This window comes from Anas acuta, chromosome 15 (assembly GCF_963932015.1).
Source record: "Anas acuta chromosome 15, bAnaAcu1.1, whole genome shotgun sequence".
NCBI lineage: Eukaryota > Metazoa > Chordata > Aves > Anseriformes > Anatidae > Anas > Anas acuta.
Window position 1 is genome coordinate 18,289,672 of NC_088993.1, and position 15,402 is coordinate 18,305,073.

Here is a 15,402-nt window from a genome sequence, read left to right on the forward strand (position 1 = left end):
TTGGATGTGTATATTAATACAAATAGCTGCACCAATCAATCACACGGTTACTGAACTCCAGCAGGTTTGCAGGTGAAGGGGCCAAGTGACACCTACATTGCGTGTTGGCGATTATTACAGCGTGCACAGAGACCTGGGCCGCAGGGGACACCTGGGCCATAGGGGACAGCTGGGCTACAAGGACACCCGGAGCGGGGACGCACCCGCTCGCGGCTCCTGGGGCCGGCCCCGCCCGGGCCCAGCCGGCTCTGCCCGCCCCGCCCGCGGTCGCCGGGCCGCGGCTCCGCCCGCTCCGCAGCGCCGGGACGCGCCCGCGCTCCCCCGGCGGCGGCGCGGCCATGGCGGCGGCGGCGGGCGCGCTGTGGGCGGAGGCGCGGGCGCTGCTGCCCGGTGCCGAGGAGGAGCTGTCCCTGGCGCTGAGCGGCGAGGTGGACGACTGCGTCCCGCCCCTGCTGCGGCGGGCCCGCGGGCTGCTCTACGGGGCGCCGGGCCCGCCGTGCGGGGCGGCGGCGGCGGAGCTGCGGCGCCTGGGCGACGTCCTGCGCGACTACGCCTGGGAGAAGCTGAACGCGGGGCCGTGGCGGGAGGTCGGCAAGGCCTGGCGGCAGGTCTACGCCTACGGCTGCCTCTTCGGCGCGCTGGCCGAGGTCGCCGCCTGCCGCCCGCTCGCGCCCGCCGTTCGCCTGTGCGACATGGGGCTGCTGATGGGCGCCTCCGTGCTGGACAACGCCCTCGCCCGCCTCGTCCGCCTCCTGCAGGCGCGGCTGCCCCGCGGGAAGCGGCGCGCCGCGGCCGGGGGCAGCGCCAAGGTACGGCCCGGGGCTCCCCAAGGCCCCGCTCCGGGCGCGGTGGGCGGCGGAGGGAGCCGCGGGGACGGCCTGATGAGGGCGTTTCTGTTGCAGAGGGCCCGGGTTGAGCCCCCTCCGGCGCCCGTGGTGCAGCCAGGAGAAGCGCTTCCACACGTTCGCTGCCCTTCGCTAGAGCACTTCAGAGACAACTACCTAATTCCGCAAAAGCCTGTTGTCTTGGAGGGAATTATTGACCACTGGCCGGGTATGAAGAAGTGGAGGTGAGAAATGAGTGTTTGTTCCCCGTGCTTAAGGACGAGGATCATTTTGTGCATCAGATGTCTTGGCGCGCCTTGTAGCTGTAGACGCCTCTACAGAAGAAAGCACCGAGAGGACTGGTTTTTGTTGGGCGTATCTTCCTGCTGCAGTTCTCTTTGCTCAGTAAATGTTTTTCTATAGATGCTAGAAGTAAAGTGAATCAAATCAGTTTAGAACATCCTGTTGTAAGTGCTCCCGTGTGCCAGGGAAATCAGGTGCTGGCAGAGACTGCATTGGAACCCAGCTCTTCCTTTCAGGGTCTGGTGCAGGAGAGAACCCTGGCAAATTCCCTGCACGTTGTTGTACATAACTGGAAACTAGAGGTGAGTATGAACCGCTAACTATATCAGTGAATTTACTCTCATTTTAAGATCAGATGCTGGTGATACTTAACATCCCAGAGTTTGCTGATAAATAGTGCAACAGGAATTTAATTTCAGAGAGGCATGAATAAAGCATGACTGTCTCTTTCATTCACAAGTACGAGTAGTGATGTTTGCTCAGTAGCTCTTTTGAGTGTTTAGTTTCAGACAGCTGAATTTAGGAGCAAGTAATAAGATTGTGCCATTAGTTTAATGTAGGCAATGGTGCCAACATTTCCAGTCATGAGAACCAAATATTTGTGAGCTAAAGCTTGTGATTCCGTTTAAAGGAAAAAAAAATAGTCAGGCTTAGTTTGAAGGACTGCTTATATCCTTCCGTTCCGCAGCCAAGGGTAAAATCTGTGTTAATTTAATGATTTAATGTAGATTGTTGTTACATATTTTATATATAACATTATGTGTGTGTATATATATATAATACAACTGGTTATCTATATTTTATATGCGTACTATTATGTATGTAACTTTGTTATTTCTTAGGGATTTTTGTCTTTTTTTTTTCAGCCAAGGTACTCTTTTGCCTATCTTCAGATACTTAAAATGATGAACTTCTTAATATAATTAATATCATGGTCAATGAAGAGATGTGTATCACCCTTCAAAGGAATTCCTCTGACTTTAGCCAGGGTGGATATTACTGGCATCTGTATACAGAATCTGGCACTGGTAGACAGTTGATCTAGCATTAATAGTAACAAGAAACAGTGTTTTATTTAGCAAACTTGGTTGCAGGCAACAAAAAGATTAGCCATCAGTAGCCAAGAGACTAACTGCTTAAATCTCCCTAACTGTTAAGGAAACAATAATAACTGAGGTAAACAAGGTTTTAAAAACAAGCAGGCAGTATATTATATCTGTGTATTACACAGATGATGTTAGCCACTTGGTTTCTTGCTGCTTGGGTTGTTTACTGCTAACCTTTGTCTCTCTCATTTGTTGGTTTAAGAGATGAAAAACTCATGGTAGTGTCTTTATTACCCTGAAAGATTTATTTCGACTGATTGTCCTCACATTCAAAAATGGTAACAAGAGAAATATAAAAGAGTGATGGAACTTTTTTTTCATTTCAGCGTGGACTATATTTGTCAAGTTGCTGGGTGTCGCACAGTCCCTGTAGAATTGGGTTCCCGATACACAGATGAGGAATGGTCTCAGAAGCTCATGACTGTCAATGACTTCATCAACCAGTATATTGTGAATGAGGTCTGTTACTCTAATTTTCTTTCATTTCCAAAAGCATCAGTGTGTACTGGTATAGAATATTTGCCTAGTTGGAGCTTATTAGAATAAACACGCTTGGAGGTGGTGCTGAAGGTGAGGTTAGGCGATAAGCATAGCACTGAATTAAAAGGTTTGACATTTGTGAGATCTGAAGCTACAAATAGTTACTGCAACGACCGTGGTTGTGGGGATGTGTCTACACTCTTATAATTTCAGTATAGATTTAAGTTGGTATTTCAGAAGACCCCTTATATTAGTGAACTGTTGAAGCAATTCTAGTACTATTACTCTGAAATAGTACATTGTAAATACATGTTCTTACTTACAAGTAAATTTTTACCTATAAGTACATTAATGACCAAGAAGTCTTACCCTGTATGTCACTATGCATTTTTCTTTCTCTGCTGTAATTTCAGAACAGTGTAGGATACCTTGCTCAGCACCAGCTTTTTGATCAGGTAAAACTGCATAAATGTTTTTCCTCTCTGCAGTCAAGTGTTCCCTTTGTGTGTCAAATCATCCCTGAGAATGTAATTTCTACTAGATGGAAGGGCGTATGAGGAATTGACAATAAGTCTGAAGTTTATATTCCAACTGTTTTGAAGGAAGGATTTTGTTCCAAAGGGAGGGTTTTGTTCCACCTGAATAAAAGGAGTGGAAACAAAAGCCTTTCAGAGGTGAAGGTGTTTGATTTTAGGGCTGTTTCGGTACAATGTAGCACTTATTTACAGGGATATTACCTGGAAAGCAGCATTTTCCCAAAGAATAGGCAAGTTAGGGAGGAGGTTTGGACAGGAAACCGACTTCAGTGGCAATATGTTCATCAAATCTGCGATGTCATTTTAGTTAAGCAGAGATTAGGTTGGTGGGAGATAGGAAAAGGAATCACACAGAGAATCAAGCTTAGTGTATAAAAGATAAGCTGCTCTTTTTCCTTGAATAGCAAACCTGCTTATTCTTGTAGTTCTGTCGTTCCCTGAGTTTCTCTGGCTTCTGCTGAAGCAAATGGGGTCTCTGAAGTATAAGAAACCCCTTTCCTTTTTTCTTCCACCTCCTTTCAACAGAATCTGCTAGGACAGAAAGCGTGAGGACAGGTCCTGCAGATTCCCAGCAGCCCAGCTATTTCTCTGCCGCCATTGCAGAACAAGCAGGTCATTTGTTTTCTTTGTGTCAAGCCCTGTTACTCTATGAATTGTACACCTTTTGCAAGTTAGTACATACCTTTTTTAATGTTCATTTCTTTATGGGAGTAGATCCCAGAACTGAAAGAGGATATCAGTATCCCTGACTACTGCTGCCTGGGGGAAGGAGAAGAAGATGACATCACCATTAATGCTTGGTTTGGCCCGGAAGGAACTGTCTCACCTCTTCATCAGGATCCCCAGCAAAATTTTTTAGCCCAGGTCTGTACTCTGCTTACTCTATGCAAGCCATCAATGCTATAGCTAGAAAAAATGTGTATGGTGTGTAAGTATTAGAGACAAGGACAGCAGACAAGTTGATGGATAACTGAAAGATAGTGAATAGGCAGATATTATTTCGCTATTCTCTTGCATTGATGCAGCAACACTGACGCAACTTAATGTCATCATTAACTACAACCAGTCATTGAGATTAACCATCACTTACCCTCATTCTACAGGTGAATGGAAATGACAATGCACAAATGCACCTTGAATATTGTTTTCGGTTTTGGGCCACTCACTACAAGAAGGAAATGGCCTCAAGTTGCACCAGGGGAGATTTAGGTTAGATACCAGGAAGAGTTTATTCACAGAAAGGGTGGTTAGGCATCGGAACAGGCTGCCCAGGGAAGCGGCAGACTCCCCATCCCTGGGGGTATTTGAGACATGTGGACGTGGCACTAAGGGACAGGGTTTATTGGTAGACATGGTAGTGTTAGGTTGATGGCTGGACTTGTTGATCTTAAGGGTCTTTTCCAGCCTAAATGATTGTATGATTCAATAACAAGAAGTGGCTTTTCCAAGGCCACACAAGGAATTTGGAACCAAATTGGGAAAAACCTTGATACTGTTACAGTGTCCAAAGGACTTTGGTTTTCCTGAACAGCAGGATGGTGGGTAGACTTAGGTGCATCCGCTTCATGTTACCCCATGAGATTATCTATTCGTGCATGCATTGAGAGTTAGGTGAAGTAGTATTTACAGTAACTAACATTTTACATAGTTCTATGCATTAGTAAAAATACCACCTAATGCTTGGTTCCTTAGAGAGCTAACTAATATCCATATTAATATAGAAAAATACCTTAAGGAAGGGTGCAAAGGAACTGGAGTTAAGCTCATTTCAGTGGTGCCCAGTGATGGGATGAAAACCAATGGGCACACACTGAAATGCAGGAGGTTCCATCAGAACATCAGGAAACGCTTCTTTACTGTGTGGGTAACTGAGCACTGTCAGAGGTTGCCAGAAAGGTGTGGAGTCTCTGTCCTTTGAGATATTCAGCTGCCTGCTCATGCCCCTGAGCAAGCTGCTCTAGCTGGCCCACTTGAACAGTGGGGTTAGACCAGATGACCTCCAGAGGTCCCTTCCCACCTCATCCAGCCTGTGAGTCCGTGAACTAATTTAATGATGATGCAGAAATAACAACTAAGGGAGTACATGGAAGCTTAACATTCACTGCCAGGCTGTATCTCTGCCTGCTGATGTATTCTTAGTTCTTCTGACAATTGCTTCCTGGCTGTAGGGCTCAAATAACATTGCATAAATTGGGTGCCTTGACCACTGAACTTAGAAGTAATTTGGTTATAGGTGTTATATATATATATATGGTATTTTGAATTTCGTCTGTTCCAATGGAGCAGGTACTTGGATTCCCATACTCCGATGTAACTTTTTATTATAATAGCATCTCTACTAATAACAAAAATAACATATATTTTTTTTAGTGTTAAATGCCAACTGTAGCCAACAGTATGGTATGCTAGTTAATCGAACATGTCACTTTCCAAAAATAGGTGGGTTCATGGCAGACAGAAAACATTCATTTTAATATGTGCAGGTATTTGGAAGAAAGTATGTCTGTCTTTATTCACCACAAGATTCAGAAAACCTTTACCCACATGAAGGACAAATTCTTCACAATACTAGCCAGGTAAATAGTTGCCTGAATTTTTAGTGTCAGTAATGTTACTTTATCAAATCATATTTAACACATTCTATTGTTGTTTGTTTTTAATAGGTTGATGTAGAAGATCCGGACTTAAATAAGTTTCCCAATTTTAGAAAGGCTGCATGTCAGTGCTGCATTCTGATGCCTGGACAGGTTCTGTTCATTCCAGTTAAATACTGGCACTACATACGATCTCTTGATACTAGCTTCTCTGTCAGTTTCTGGTGGTCATAACTTTGAAGCATGAATGAAGTTTGTTAGTATTGTAATAGCAATTAAAAGTCAGGAAAAGTAGCATCTAGCATGCTTCCCAAGTGAATTCTATTTAAACATGAGAATATTTTTTCACTATCCAGAGGCCAGAGCTGGATTAAAAAATAAATAAAAATCCTTGTTTCAGTATGGTGAAAGAAATCTGGATGGGTAAATGTGGGTAAACAGCAGTTGCTTCAATCACTTTATTTTTGTGGATGTTTTCAATATAACTTCCTTGTAAAGAGCAACTGTTGGTTCATCATTGTGTATGTGTGTGTGTATCTGAAACACATCTATATATCAACAGTGCCATGACTGCTTTTCAACTGTTTGGAACATCGGGTTAGTGTTATCTTCTACTTGGATTTAAAAATAGTAAAAAATGGAGTAAAAGTGATAGCCCAAAAGTTCAATATATCTGGAAAAAAAAGTAACATGAAGCAAGATACCAGTCTCCTAGGTGGAAGAAGGTAAGTGTGAGGGACTAGGAAGGTAACTAAGTGTAGTTAATCCTTAGTTTAATAGCAATTAAATAAACTGAAGCTTAATCATACTTTGATAGTCAGCTGAACTGCAGACATTCTGCAGTGGAAGTCTTTGAGTCCCTTTCATTTCTACCAAGGTAAGATGTATCAACACTCTGCTCTGGCACTTGGCAGTAACATTGTCTTTTCTTTAAGTCGCTTTTTAAAGAAAAATGAATCTTTACAGAAAACTGGAGAGAGTGAAGACATAGTTCTTAAATAAATAAACATTCAAGATTCTTTTAATACTTCACAGATAAAAGCTGAAATTTCCCCAAGTGTCCTGTACTACTCCTTCCCACTAGTTTTGACTGTGGGAATATTCCATCTCTTCTTGACCATAGCTGCCTGCAACCTGGTTCTGTAACATGAACTCCCTTCTGTCAAAAGAAAGGACAAAACCGAAGCCAACAGTGCCAGCTGAGAGTTCAGACTCTAGCCTTACATCAGACACAGGCATGGTAGCTGACACAGGTTTTAATAGTTCACAGGCATAGATCAGCTTTCAAGACTGAGCAAAAACATTTACAGTTTTTGTTCCCAAACATGCACTGAGAGTCCCAACCCAAGAATATGGAGACTTGTGTACACAACAACCACCCCCAAGAAAGTTGTCTGGGCATAACTGTGTAGGAGAAGAGATCAATGATTGTTTTATTGTAAGCCTTTTAAAACCTCAGAAAAAAAAGTATACTTAACAGTGTACTGTTACTAATGAATATAGTCTGGCTATTCTGCCACAGAATGGGGAAAAAAATTAATTGAAAGTAATTTTTATTAACATAGTCTAATGCTAAGAATGAAGTCCTTTTCTGCTATCTCTTTTTGATGATGACTGGGACTCTATCCGACTCATATCTGTAAAGAAAGAAAAAAAGCAAAGTTAATGACAGAGAAAGAAAAAGGAGTGATACAGTATGACTTACAGATTTTAAAAATGCTTTATATATTTCTGTGCTCCTGTTCAGAAATGCCCAATTTCCCTGGTTAAATGGAGAAATTCTTAAAGAGTTTCCCATCTTCTTAGAAACTCAGTATTTCCTAATGTTTTTGTGCTGTTCCTATTCATCCCTCAAAACTTTAATGTTACGATAAATGTATTCACAGGATCTGCTAGTGCCCATAAGATAGAATTTTTGCAGGTTCAGTGTTGCACAAGGATGGTTAATTCTCAAATATACAACTGAAGCCAGAAACAACTGATAATCAAGTACAATTGTAAATAATACTGGCAGTACCATTGAATACCACAATTCATTCTTAAGTATTATTACACTTTTTTTTTTAAATGTATTGCTTGGTACCTGGAATCTCATGAGGCCAGAAATCGTTACAATGAGGACATCGTGGTTCAGCTTGAGCTTTGAAGTACTTTGCAACACAAGGTAAATGCATTGCAATTCCACAGGTTTCACATACTTGGCTCTGAAATCAGAAGTGTTACTAGAAAACCTTTCTAATCTATCCTTCAGTTCAACATAAAGTTGTCCCAATACACATAGGCAATGCTTTATTCCTGAGAATGGTTCACACATTACAGTTAGAAGACATCGGAAATCAAGGCTGGTAAAGGATAAAGAGTTTTTCTCCTAGAAACTAAGAAATGCTGTTTTCCTATATGGATATAACTTAGCTTGCAAGCCCAACAACAAGCTGCAATAAAGGAGAGCAATTAGGATGGAAAAAGTAGTATTATGGAAGCATGTTAGCTGGAAGATGAGAAGATTCAGCGGTAAGGAGCAAGAAAATTTGGTAGTTTTGGAATAGGAGTTCAGGTTGTAACTTCTCACACAAGACCACACTGGAAACTTGCCACATATCAACACATAGTCCTTTAGTAGTGCTGTATATAAATACATGTTCACTCTGAGCCAAAATCCCCAAACCAAAGATGAATGGTTGTCATACAGAAGATTACCATTTGTAAGGTCCAAAGATAAGACAGCTAGCACTTAACTGTTATGCCTGTTTAAGGATAAGGGTTCATCTCAAGCCTGCTGGCTTTGGAAAGTAAGACAGCACAATAGTGTTGTTGGTTGGGCGAGTTCCCATCCTCCAAGTTTATACATTTTTTTCCAAAGACAGAAGATAAAAATATCTACATTGAAACATATATACATGTGCAATGTTTCCAGATTGCAACACCAGTATTTTCAGGGTCTGTCTAATACTTGAGAAAGTATCACAAACTTTTGCTGTGACACAAGCCCATCAAGAGATGCCTGCTGCGGTAATCAAACTCTTACCTGGATGGCAAGGCTATGACAAATGTTACACTTTCTTGCTGTATCTTGGTAGATGCTGAGAATGTATTGTTCCATCTCCATTATGCAGCGAGTATGCAGAGTATATTCCCCATTTCTCTAAGGAAACAAATGATGAAGTTAGCACTACCTTTTAGTTCCTTTTTCCTTTTCAGATCTTCCTCACCACCTGCGAGGAAGCATTTGATAGCCAAGTTTTTTCTGCCATCAGGAAACAAACATTCTTACATTGATAAAATGCAAAGCTGAAACACTTTTGATGAGGCAGAATTAATTTAAGAGAGTTGTAAGAAAAAATCTCACACCTTTAACGTAGTCCCTGAAAGGTACAGAGGAGCATACATGTTCTTCTTAAAGGCATATGGTTTGGGAAACTTTCATTTGAACATTAGCAGAACTTCTACTGTTTTTCTACACATCTAGACATTTACGACTTGAGGTGTCTGAAAAATCTCTCTAACCAAAGAAAACATGTGGCAGCAATTCGGAGATCTATGATGTGATAAATCCAGGAGAAAAGGGATTGAGGTCTTACTTTTCGTGGCAAGCAATTGTCACATCCACATGGTAAAACTAATCTCAATTTCTCCAATTTTTCCAAAAATGCGTTTCTGATACAGGAGATTTCAATGTGCTTGGCCTCACTGCTTTTCAAAGAATTCTAAATGTAACTGACAGTTCTGATCAACCTAAAAAGTTTTTCCCCAGCTTCTGTTCCAAATTTTAAGTATATCATGCTGCTGTGTACAAATGATGCCTTTTATGTTCTAAGGCAGGGCTGAGCACAGATACCCACACTAGCTCAGGTACAGGAAACTGAAACCTCATTGTCCTGTGTAGACCTACCGGAGGACTTTTTGCTTGTAAATGTACAAGCTTTTCTGCAAAAATCATTGACTAGAGTACCAATAAGCACAGGCTTAACAAAGCCATTTTTGCTATCATTTAACAAACAACTACAGTTTCAGCCATCAATCCATGAGAAAATAACAGCTGGACCTATTAAAATACAAACACTTTAAAAGAAAAAGCAGTTACCTCAGAGAGCCACTTATCCTCCACAAAAATTTTCAGCACTTGTTCTGCTTCCTTCTTCTTCATTTTCTTTGTCTTAAGTTGGTCAGCTAAGTTTAAAATATCTGTAGAACAGGCAAAGCCATTTTCTGATAAAATGATTAGGTCCATCTGTCAAAAGAAACATTTTCAATCATTAAAAAAGCATGCAATTAGATAGACACACCTTATAGTAACATGCAGCTTTTTCAGCACCCATACAAACCATCCATATGTATGGGTGCTGATAAATACTGCAGTATATGGCTGGAATGAGAACTGCAGAACGAGGGCCAAAGGCTAAAGCCATCATTGTTACCTTGACGATTTTAATCTTTGCCAAGAAAGCATTTCCACAGTAGAACTGTTCAGTGCTGCCTAAATGAAGCCGCAACCCTTCAGCATTCTCAGAAGTGACAGATCTGTTTCTTCTTATCTGACCTCTGCCAATGTTCTTTTGAAGAAAAGTCTTTCACTACTAAAGTGAGATGGTGCACTCTGGATTCATTTAACACTGCTGAACCTATCTGGCACACAGAGGTTATAGCAGTATTATCAATTTTCAGAGATTCTCTCAATGGGAATATTCCTGCTACACGTTATCACAGAGCAGAATGCAGAGATTATATGCTAGTAGTAACATGCACCATGACAACACCATCTCTGCATTGCTGACATGGCTGTATAGGTTCTACCCCAATAAAGAGGGTGGGAAGACTCTGCATACTACCAATTTAGATGACACTTCAGCAGCTGTCACAGAACAATCAATACACCTCTTTCTAGTTTGTACAAAACAGTGTTAGAGTGCAAAATCAAGGAAAGTCTAATGGCTGGAGAAATTATGTCTTCCAAGTGCTAGAAAATTCACTAAAACATGCAAGATACAAAGCTATGATCACAACTCATTAATGTTTGTTGATATGAAACTAGACATTGCATGTTCTGGCATCTCAGCCCAATAGATCTATTTGGAACTTTAGAAATTTCTCAAATATATGTTTTCTTATTTGACGATCAGCATTCTGAGTAGTTTAATAAACAGAATAAATTGGCAACAGCAGTAACGACACAATCATTTCCATTCAAATCAGCAAAGGAATAACGTTTTTGTAATAACATTAAAATGTACAGCGTATTACTAAACTACTGAAGACAGTGAAAAATTCAGCAATCACAACTGAAACATCTAGGAGAAAGTTGCTGAGGAAGGATGTTTGTCTAACTAAAAGAAGATATACCAAGTCATTAACTCCAAGGAGCACTCCCCCATTCACAACTACATTTTATCAATAAGTGATTTTCATTCAACAGGCAATCATTACTCCCATCTCTCACACCACACGTCCTATTTGATTTGAGATAAAATTCATTATTAAAGTTGTGCAGGATGGAAACTAATTCTTGAAAGACATCTCAAATTTTCATTCATTTTAACAGAGTACCTTCCCAGATAATGTGATTTACTAACGAGTAACTGACATACTTACAGTTTTTCTAAACAATTCTAATTCATTTTCTGCATAGTCAGATGCCATTTTAGTAATTTCAGTTTCTGCCAGATTCACCTACAAAAAAAATACACTGAATTCAAAGCGCCCATGTGTTCCTACACCATAAATTGTAAAAGATCTCCCAGGGTAAAGAATACATCATCCTGAAATTAAATGAATGTCATTTCTTAAGTGAAATAAATGTCATTTCTTTAAGTGGCACAAAGATGGTACCCGACTCCTTTCTTTAAAACCCCTGACCTTTCCAGCCACACGTTCTCCAAAGCTGCCTCTGCCTAGTCCAAATTCTTAAACAATCCTACTTCCCACCCTCCATAGCCTGTAACAAAGGGAGGTAGACAAGTGCAAAAAATTTAAGGCCAAATTTTAAGCTTGTATTAAGCTAACAGAAAAAAATGCCAAATTCTGACACAAGATGCAAAGGAATACAGTAGAACTATATTCCACCAGGATAACTGTGCTGCTGGACAGTAGCAGTAAATATTTTGTGATACACGCTTGTTTCATTATGAAGAACAATAACTTATACTTAATATTCCTATTGTACACCCTACTGCTATTTATTACTAGCTCAACTTAATTTGCAAAATGACACACAAAGGTTAAAAGCAGAATCTAGTATTAGAAGACCTTCTCTATGGTCTTTTGAAATCACTATATAACCATCCTTCTTTGGCATTTGCATTACAGAGCATCCAGTGAAATTTTTTAGCCTATTCTTTAGCACCCCTTTATACTATTTTTTTTTTGAGAAAAAAAAACACACTCATATTGGAGAGCTCCCCGCGTTTTCTAGTTTAAAAATTCCTCTCAAGAAAAAGTCTCCTGTGAAAAAGAAATCTTACTTCAGCACTTAAGTAATGTTTATGCTAAATAAATCAGACACTGCTATGGTCCTTTCTGCCATGTTCTGTTCCCACACACCTACACTCTTGGCAGTTTATCTTCACACTTCTACATTCTACAAGTAGCTTCTACAGCAGCTGTCAGCATAACAGTGGAATAGCCCCACAAAAACAAAACAAGACACTGCTAAGATTAAGTCTCATCGTGCTGGCAGATGCAGCCTTCAGTTCTAACTAACTGATTTTTCTAAATAGCACTTGTATTATATAGTGAAAGGATCCTAAGTAATTCAGTCTTCTTAACATCCAAAGATGGCACTTAGATTCAGTTAGTTTTTTTGCCCAGTTTACAATCAGAAGGCATGCATACCTTTTATTGGCACATTATTCAGAAGTTAATTTTAAAGCAGACACAGGAGACTGTACTGTTCCATGGGGTTATGTGTATGCACTCGTTATGAGAAGCCAAAAACACAAGATGGCAGCACATCACATACTTACTAAGGCATAATGGGCTCTCCCATCACCCTCAGACATTCCTTTCCGGATCTGCATAAACAAAGGCTGTAACCGGATATTAATTGTAGCGATAAAATCATCCAGTTTATCATGTGCATAGTAGACTGAAAACAAGTAAGAAAAAAACACAGAGGAAAAAAAAACACATCAGGCAGACCTTTTTATGTGTTACCTACTGAAACATTTTTCTTACGTGTAATTAATTGCTAAGTTATTGAGGCAGAATTCAAACATCTCTAGCATTTATGATAAATTCTTTTACAGAAGTACAGTGGCTTGGTTCTCACAAACACAGGAGTATACCTTCAAAGGCCAATCATGGTATCCTACTGTTCCATTTTTTCAGTTGAAAATTTGAACAAGTGCTGAAATAAGCTCTTTTGGCTTCAGAGTTTGAATACCTATGGACTCTGACTCATTTTAACTAAGGAAAATACATAAATTGTGCCATCACCCAAAAAGGACTCCACTTCTGGCAACCAGGCAAGATGGAGCTCACAACAGGTTGTGAACATCAGTCTCCTAACAGAGAAGAATCGATAGCACTTGTGCTGCTGAAGTTATTGTCGCTTAGACATCCTGAAATGACCAAAAGCCCCAAGTAACATTTCAGAAGACTTTTAAAATAAAAGTCTCAAATACTAGAGAGCTAGCAAATAACTTCAGAGCATATCAGATCTCAAAATGTGTAATGGAAACTACATTTGCTGGAGTTTTCTGCCTTTTAATAGTAATTGGTTAAAACCACTACTTTGAACTGCATTTTGATCTTTCCTTTTAAATGGCTCTTTTTGTTCTTACATTCTTTGTCCTTTTCAATTTTGTTCATAAACAATGATGAAAATACAGGAATTTTATTATTTTAATTATTTTCTGGGAAAATGTGATTGAGATATCTAAAACCAACTAATCAATTAGTGCTAAAAACATCACTCATTTCAGCTTTATTTCAGTTTGTGCCCACCACATTCTCAAAATTAGAGATGAAACAGATCTCTGATCTGTGAGCAGATATCTGAAAAAAATCATGAGCCGATTACACATTTCTGTACCACTGAAGTCTCAACATGAATTTCAAACAAATTAGACAGTACACAACAAAACTTTTGTTCCACATGCCATAAAATTGAGCTTGTTATTGCATGTATTAGAATTAACCAGCTTACAAAATAATTAGTCATGTGACAGATTTACTTGAGATGGATTAACAGCATACACTTCGTATTATATTCCAAAGCAAATCTTTCCAAACAAGTATGAAGGAGAACATTCTGGAAACTTCACAGCTACCAATGTCAAAATATATTTAAAAATATGTATTTACACAGTCTAAAAAAAAAAAACAACTTTGATAAAATAAAAAGTGTTCTTACACTTTTCATCAAAAGTGTGTATAAATCTGACGGGATTAAAACTTAGTTTGCATAGTGCTGTGTTGTTGGGTTTTGTTTTGTTCTTTTAACTTTAGGAAAAAAAGAGAATACGTTGTTGAAGTTTTTGTTGGTTTTGTTTTCTAACTTTTTTTAGGTGATGTATGGTATTCAGAAATCTAAATATTTGTAAATCGCAAATGAAGAAAAAAGATCTCCATCTCTCCACTTTTTCTCCAGAGACACACCTTTATGGATTTCACAGCAGCACCTGTGTAACTTCCTAGCCTCTGATCCTTCCATTATCCCATGTGACATCAGGACCTGCAAGAACCGTCGATGAGCATCAGACATCTGAGCTGCCATAGCAGCATTCCACCAGGCTTCGTATGCTGCAAGACACAGACACTGAAATTAATGCATATATTTACACAAATTACAAATAACACGCCCCAAGCATAAATAAGATTTCAGTTCAACTCTCTACCATTGTATCAGGGCTCAGCTGATGGCTCAGCTTGTTCTTCACACACAGACAGTGCCTAACTACCACAGCCTGTGAGCACGCTGCCAAAGTCCAACGAATTCTGCCTAACGCTTGGAGCTACCAAACAGAACGAGGCAGGCACTGCGCTGCCATCCCCAGGCCGACTCGGCCGCGTTATGCGCTACAGCCGGCAGCACACCTTGCACAGCTTTGTATCGGACGCGTCTGCTCGCGACTCATCCAAGCCCCTTGTCTAGATAGAGCGCAACCTGCTTAGGACAGGAGCCCCTCGTCTGCACGGGCCGAAAAACGCCACAAGTGAAATAATCTCGGGAAATTCCTCGACCGCGCAGCCAAAGAAAGACAAAAGCTTCCAGAAACCGCCAATCGCGAAGAGCAAATAACCGGCCAGCCCGGGGCACGCTGCTCCGGGCCGGGACTCGGGTCCCCCGCGTCGCCCCCGGGGGCGGCTCTGGGCTCCCCAACGGCCGCCCGAAGGCGCCGCCGCCGCCTGACACCGACCCGCTCGGCGGCGGCCGCCCCGGGCTGTGCGCGAGCGAGCGGAGGCGCACGGCGATGCGTGGTGACGCATGGTGACGTACGGTGACGTATGGTGACGCGTGGTGACGCGTGGTGACGCGTGGCGGGGGCGCGCTTCCCGCAGCTCCGGCGGAGGAGGGGCCGGGCGGCAGGGGGAGGGCGGGGCGGGGCGGGGCGGGGCCTCGCCG

At 41.2% G+C, this 15,402-nt stretch overlaps 2 protein-coding genes across 5 annotated transcripts; one reads left to right on the top strand and one right to left on the bottom strand.

Annotated features, from left to right (window-relative positions):
* The first annotated feature begins 266 nt into the window (after positions 1 to 266).
* Positions 267 to 6,346, top strand: KDM8 (lysine demethylase 8). Of its 3 annotated transcripts, XM_068699800.1 has the most exons (7): positions 270 to 809; positions 903 to 1,069; positions 2,560 to 2,692; positions 3,127 to 3,168; positions 3,964 to 4,113; positions 5,733 to 5,825; positions 5,913 to 6,346. In XM_068699800.1, exons 1-7 carry the CDS (start codon positions 339 to 341, stop codon positions 6,075 to 6,077), a joined length of 1,221 nt encoding a protein of 406 aa, XP_068555901.1. In that variant the 5' UTR covers positions 270 to 338; the 3' UTR covers positions 6,078 to 6,346. The 3 variants fall into 3 exon arrangements, with proteins under 3 accessions (XP_068555903.1, XP_068555902.1, XP_068555901.1); XM_068699802.1 differs by lacking the exon at positions 5,733 to 5,825 and having other exon boundaries at positions 267 to 809; XM_068699801.1 differs by lacking the exon at positions 3,127 to 3,168 and having other exon boundaries at positions 267 to 809.
* Positions 6,347 to 7,252: 906 nt separating this feature from the next.
* On the bottom strand, positions 7,253 to 15,334 carry NSMCE1 (NSE1 homolog, SMC5-SMC6 complex component). Of its 2 annotated transcripts, none has more exons than XM_068699803.1 (8): positions 15,197 to 15,334; positions 14,436 to 14,579; positions 12,800 to 12,921; positions 11,430 to 11,507; positions 9,925 to 10,071; positions 8,869 to 8,985; positions 7,927 to 8,047; positions 7,253 to 7,480 (listed from the first exon to the last, which is right to left on the bottom strand). In XM_068699803.1, the coding sequence occupies exons 1-8, from the start codon at positions 15,264 to 15,266 to the stop codon at positions 7,416 to 7,418; spliced, it is 864 nt and encodes a 287-aa protein (XP_068555904.1). In that variant the 5' UTR covers positions 15,267 to 15,334; the 3' UTR covers positions 7,253 to 7,415. The 2 variants fall into 2 exon arrangements, with proteins under 2 accessions (XP_068555904.1, XP_068555905.1); XM_068699804.1 differs by lacking the exon at positions 15,197 to 15,334 and adding an exon at positions 14,675 to 14,996.
* Positions 15,335 to 15,402: the final 68 nt, after the last annotated feature.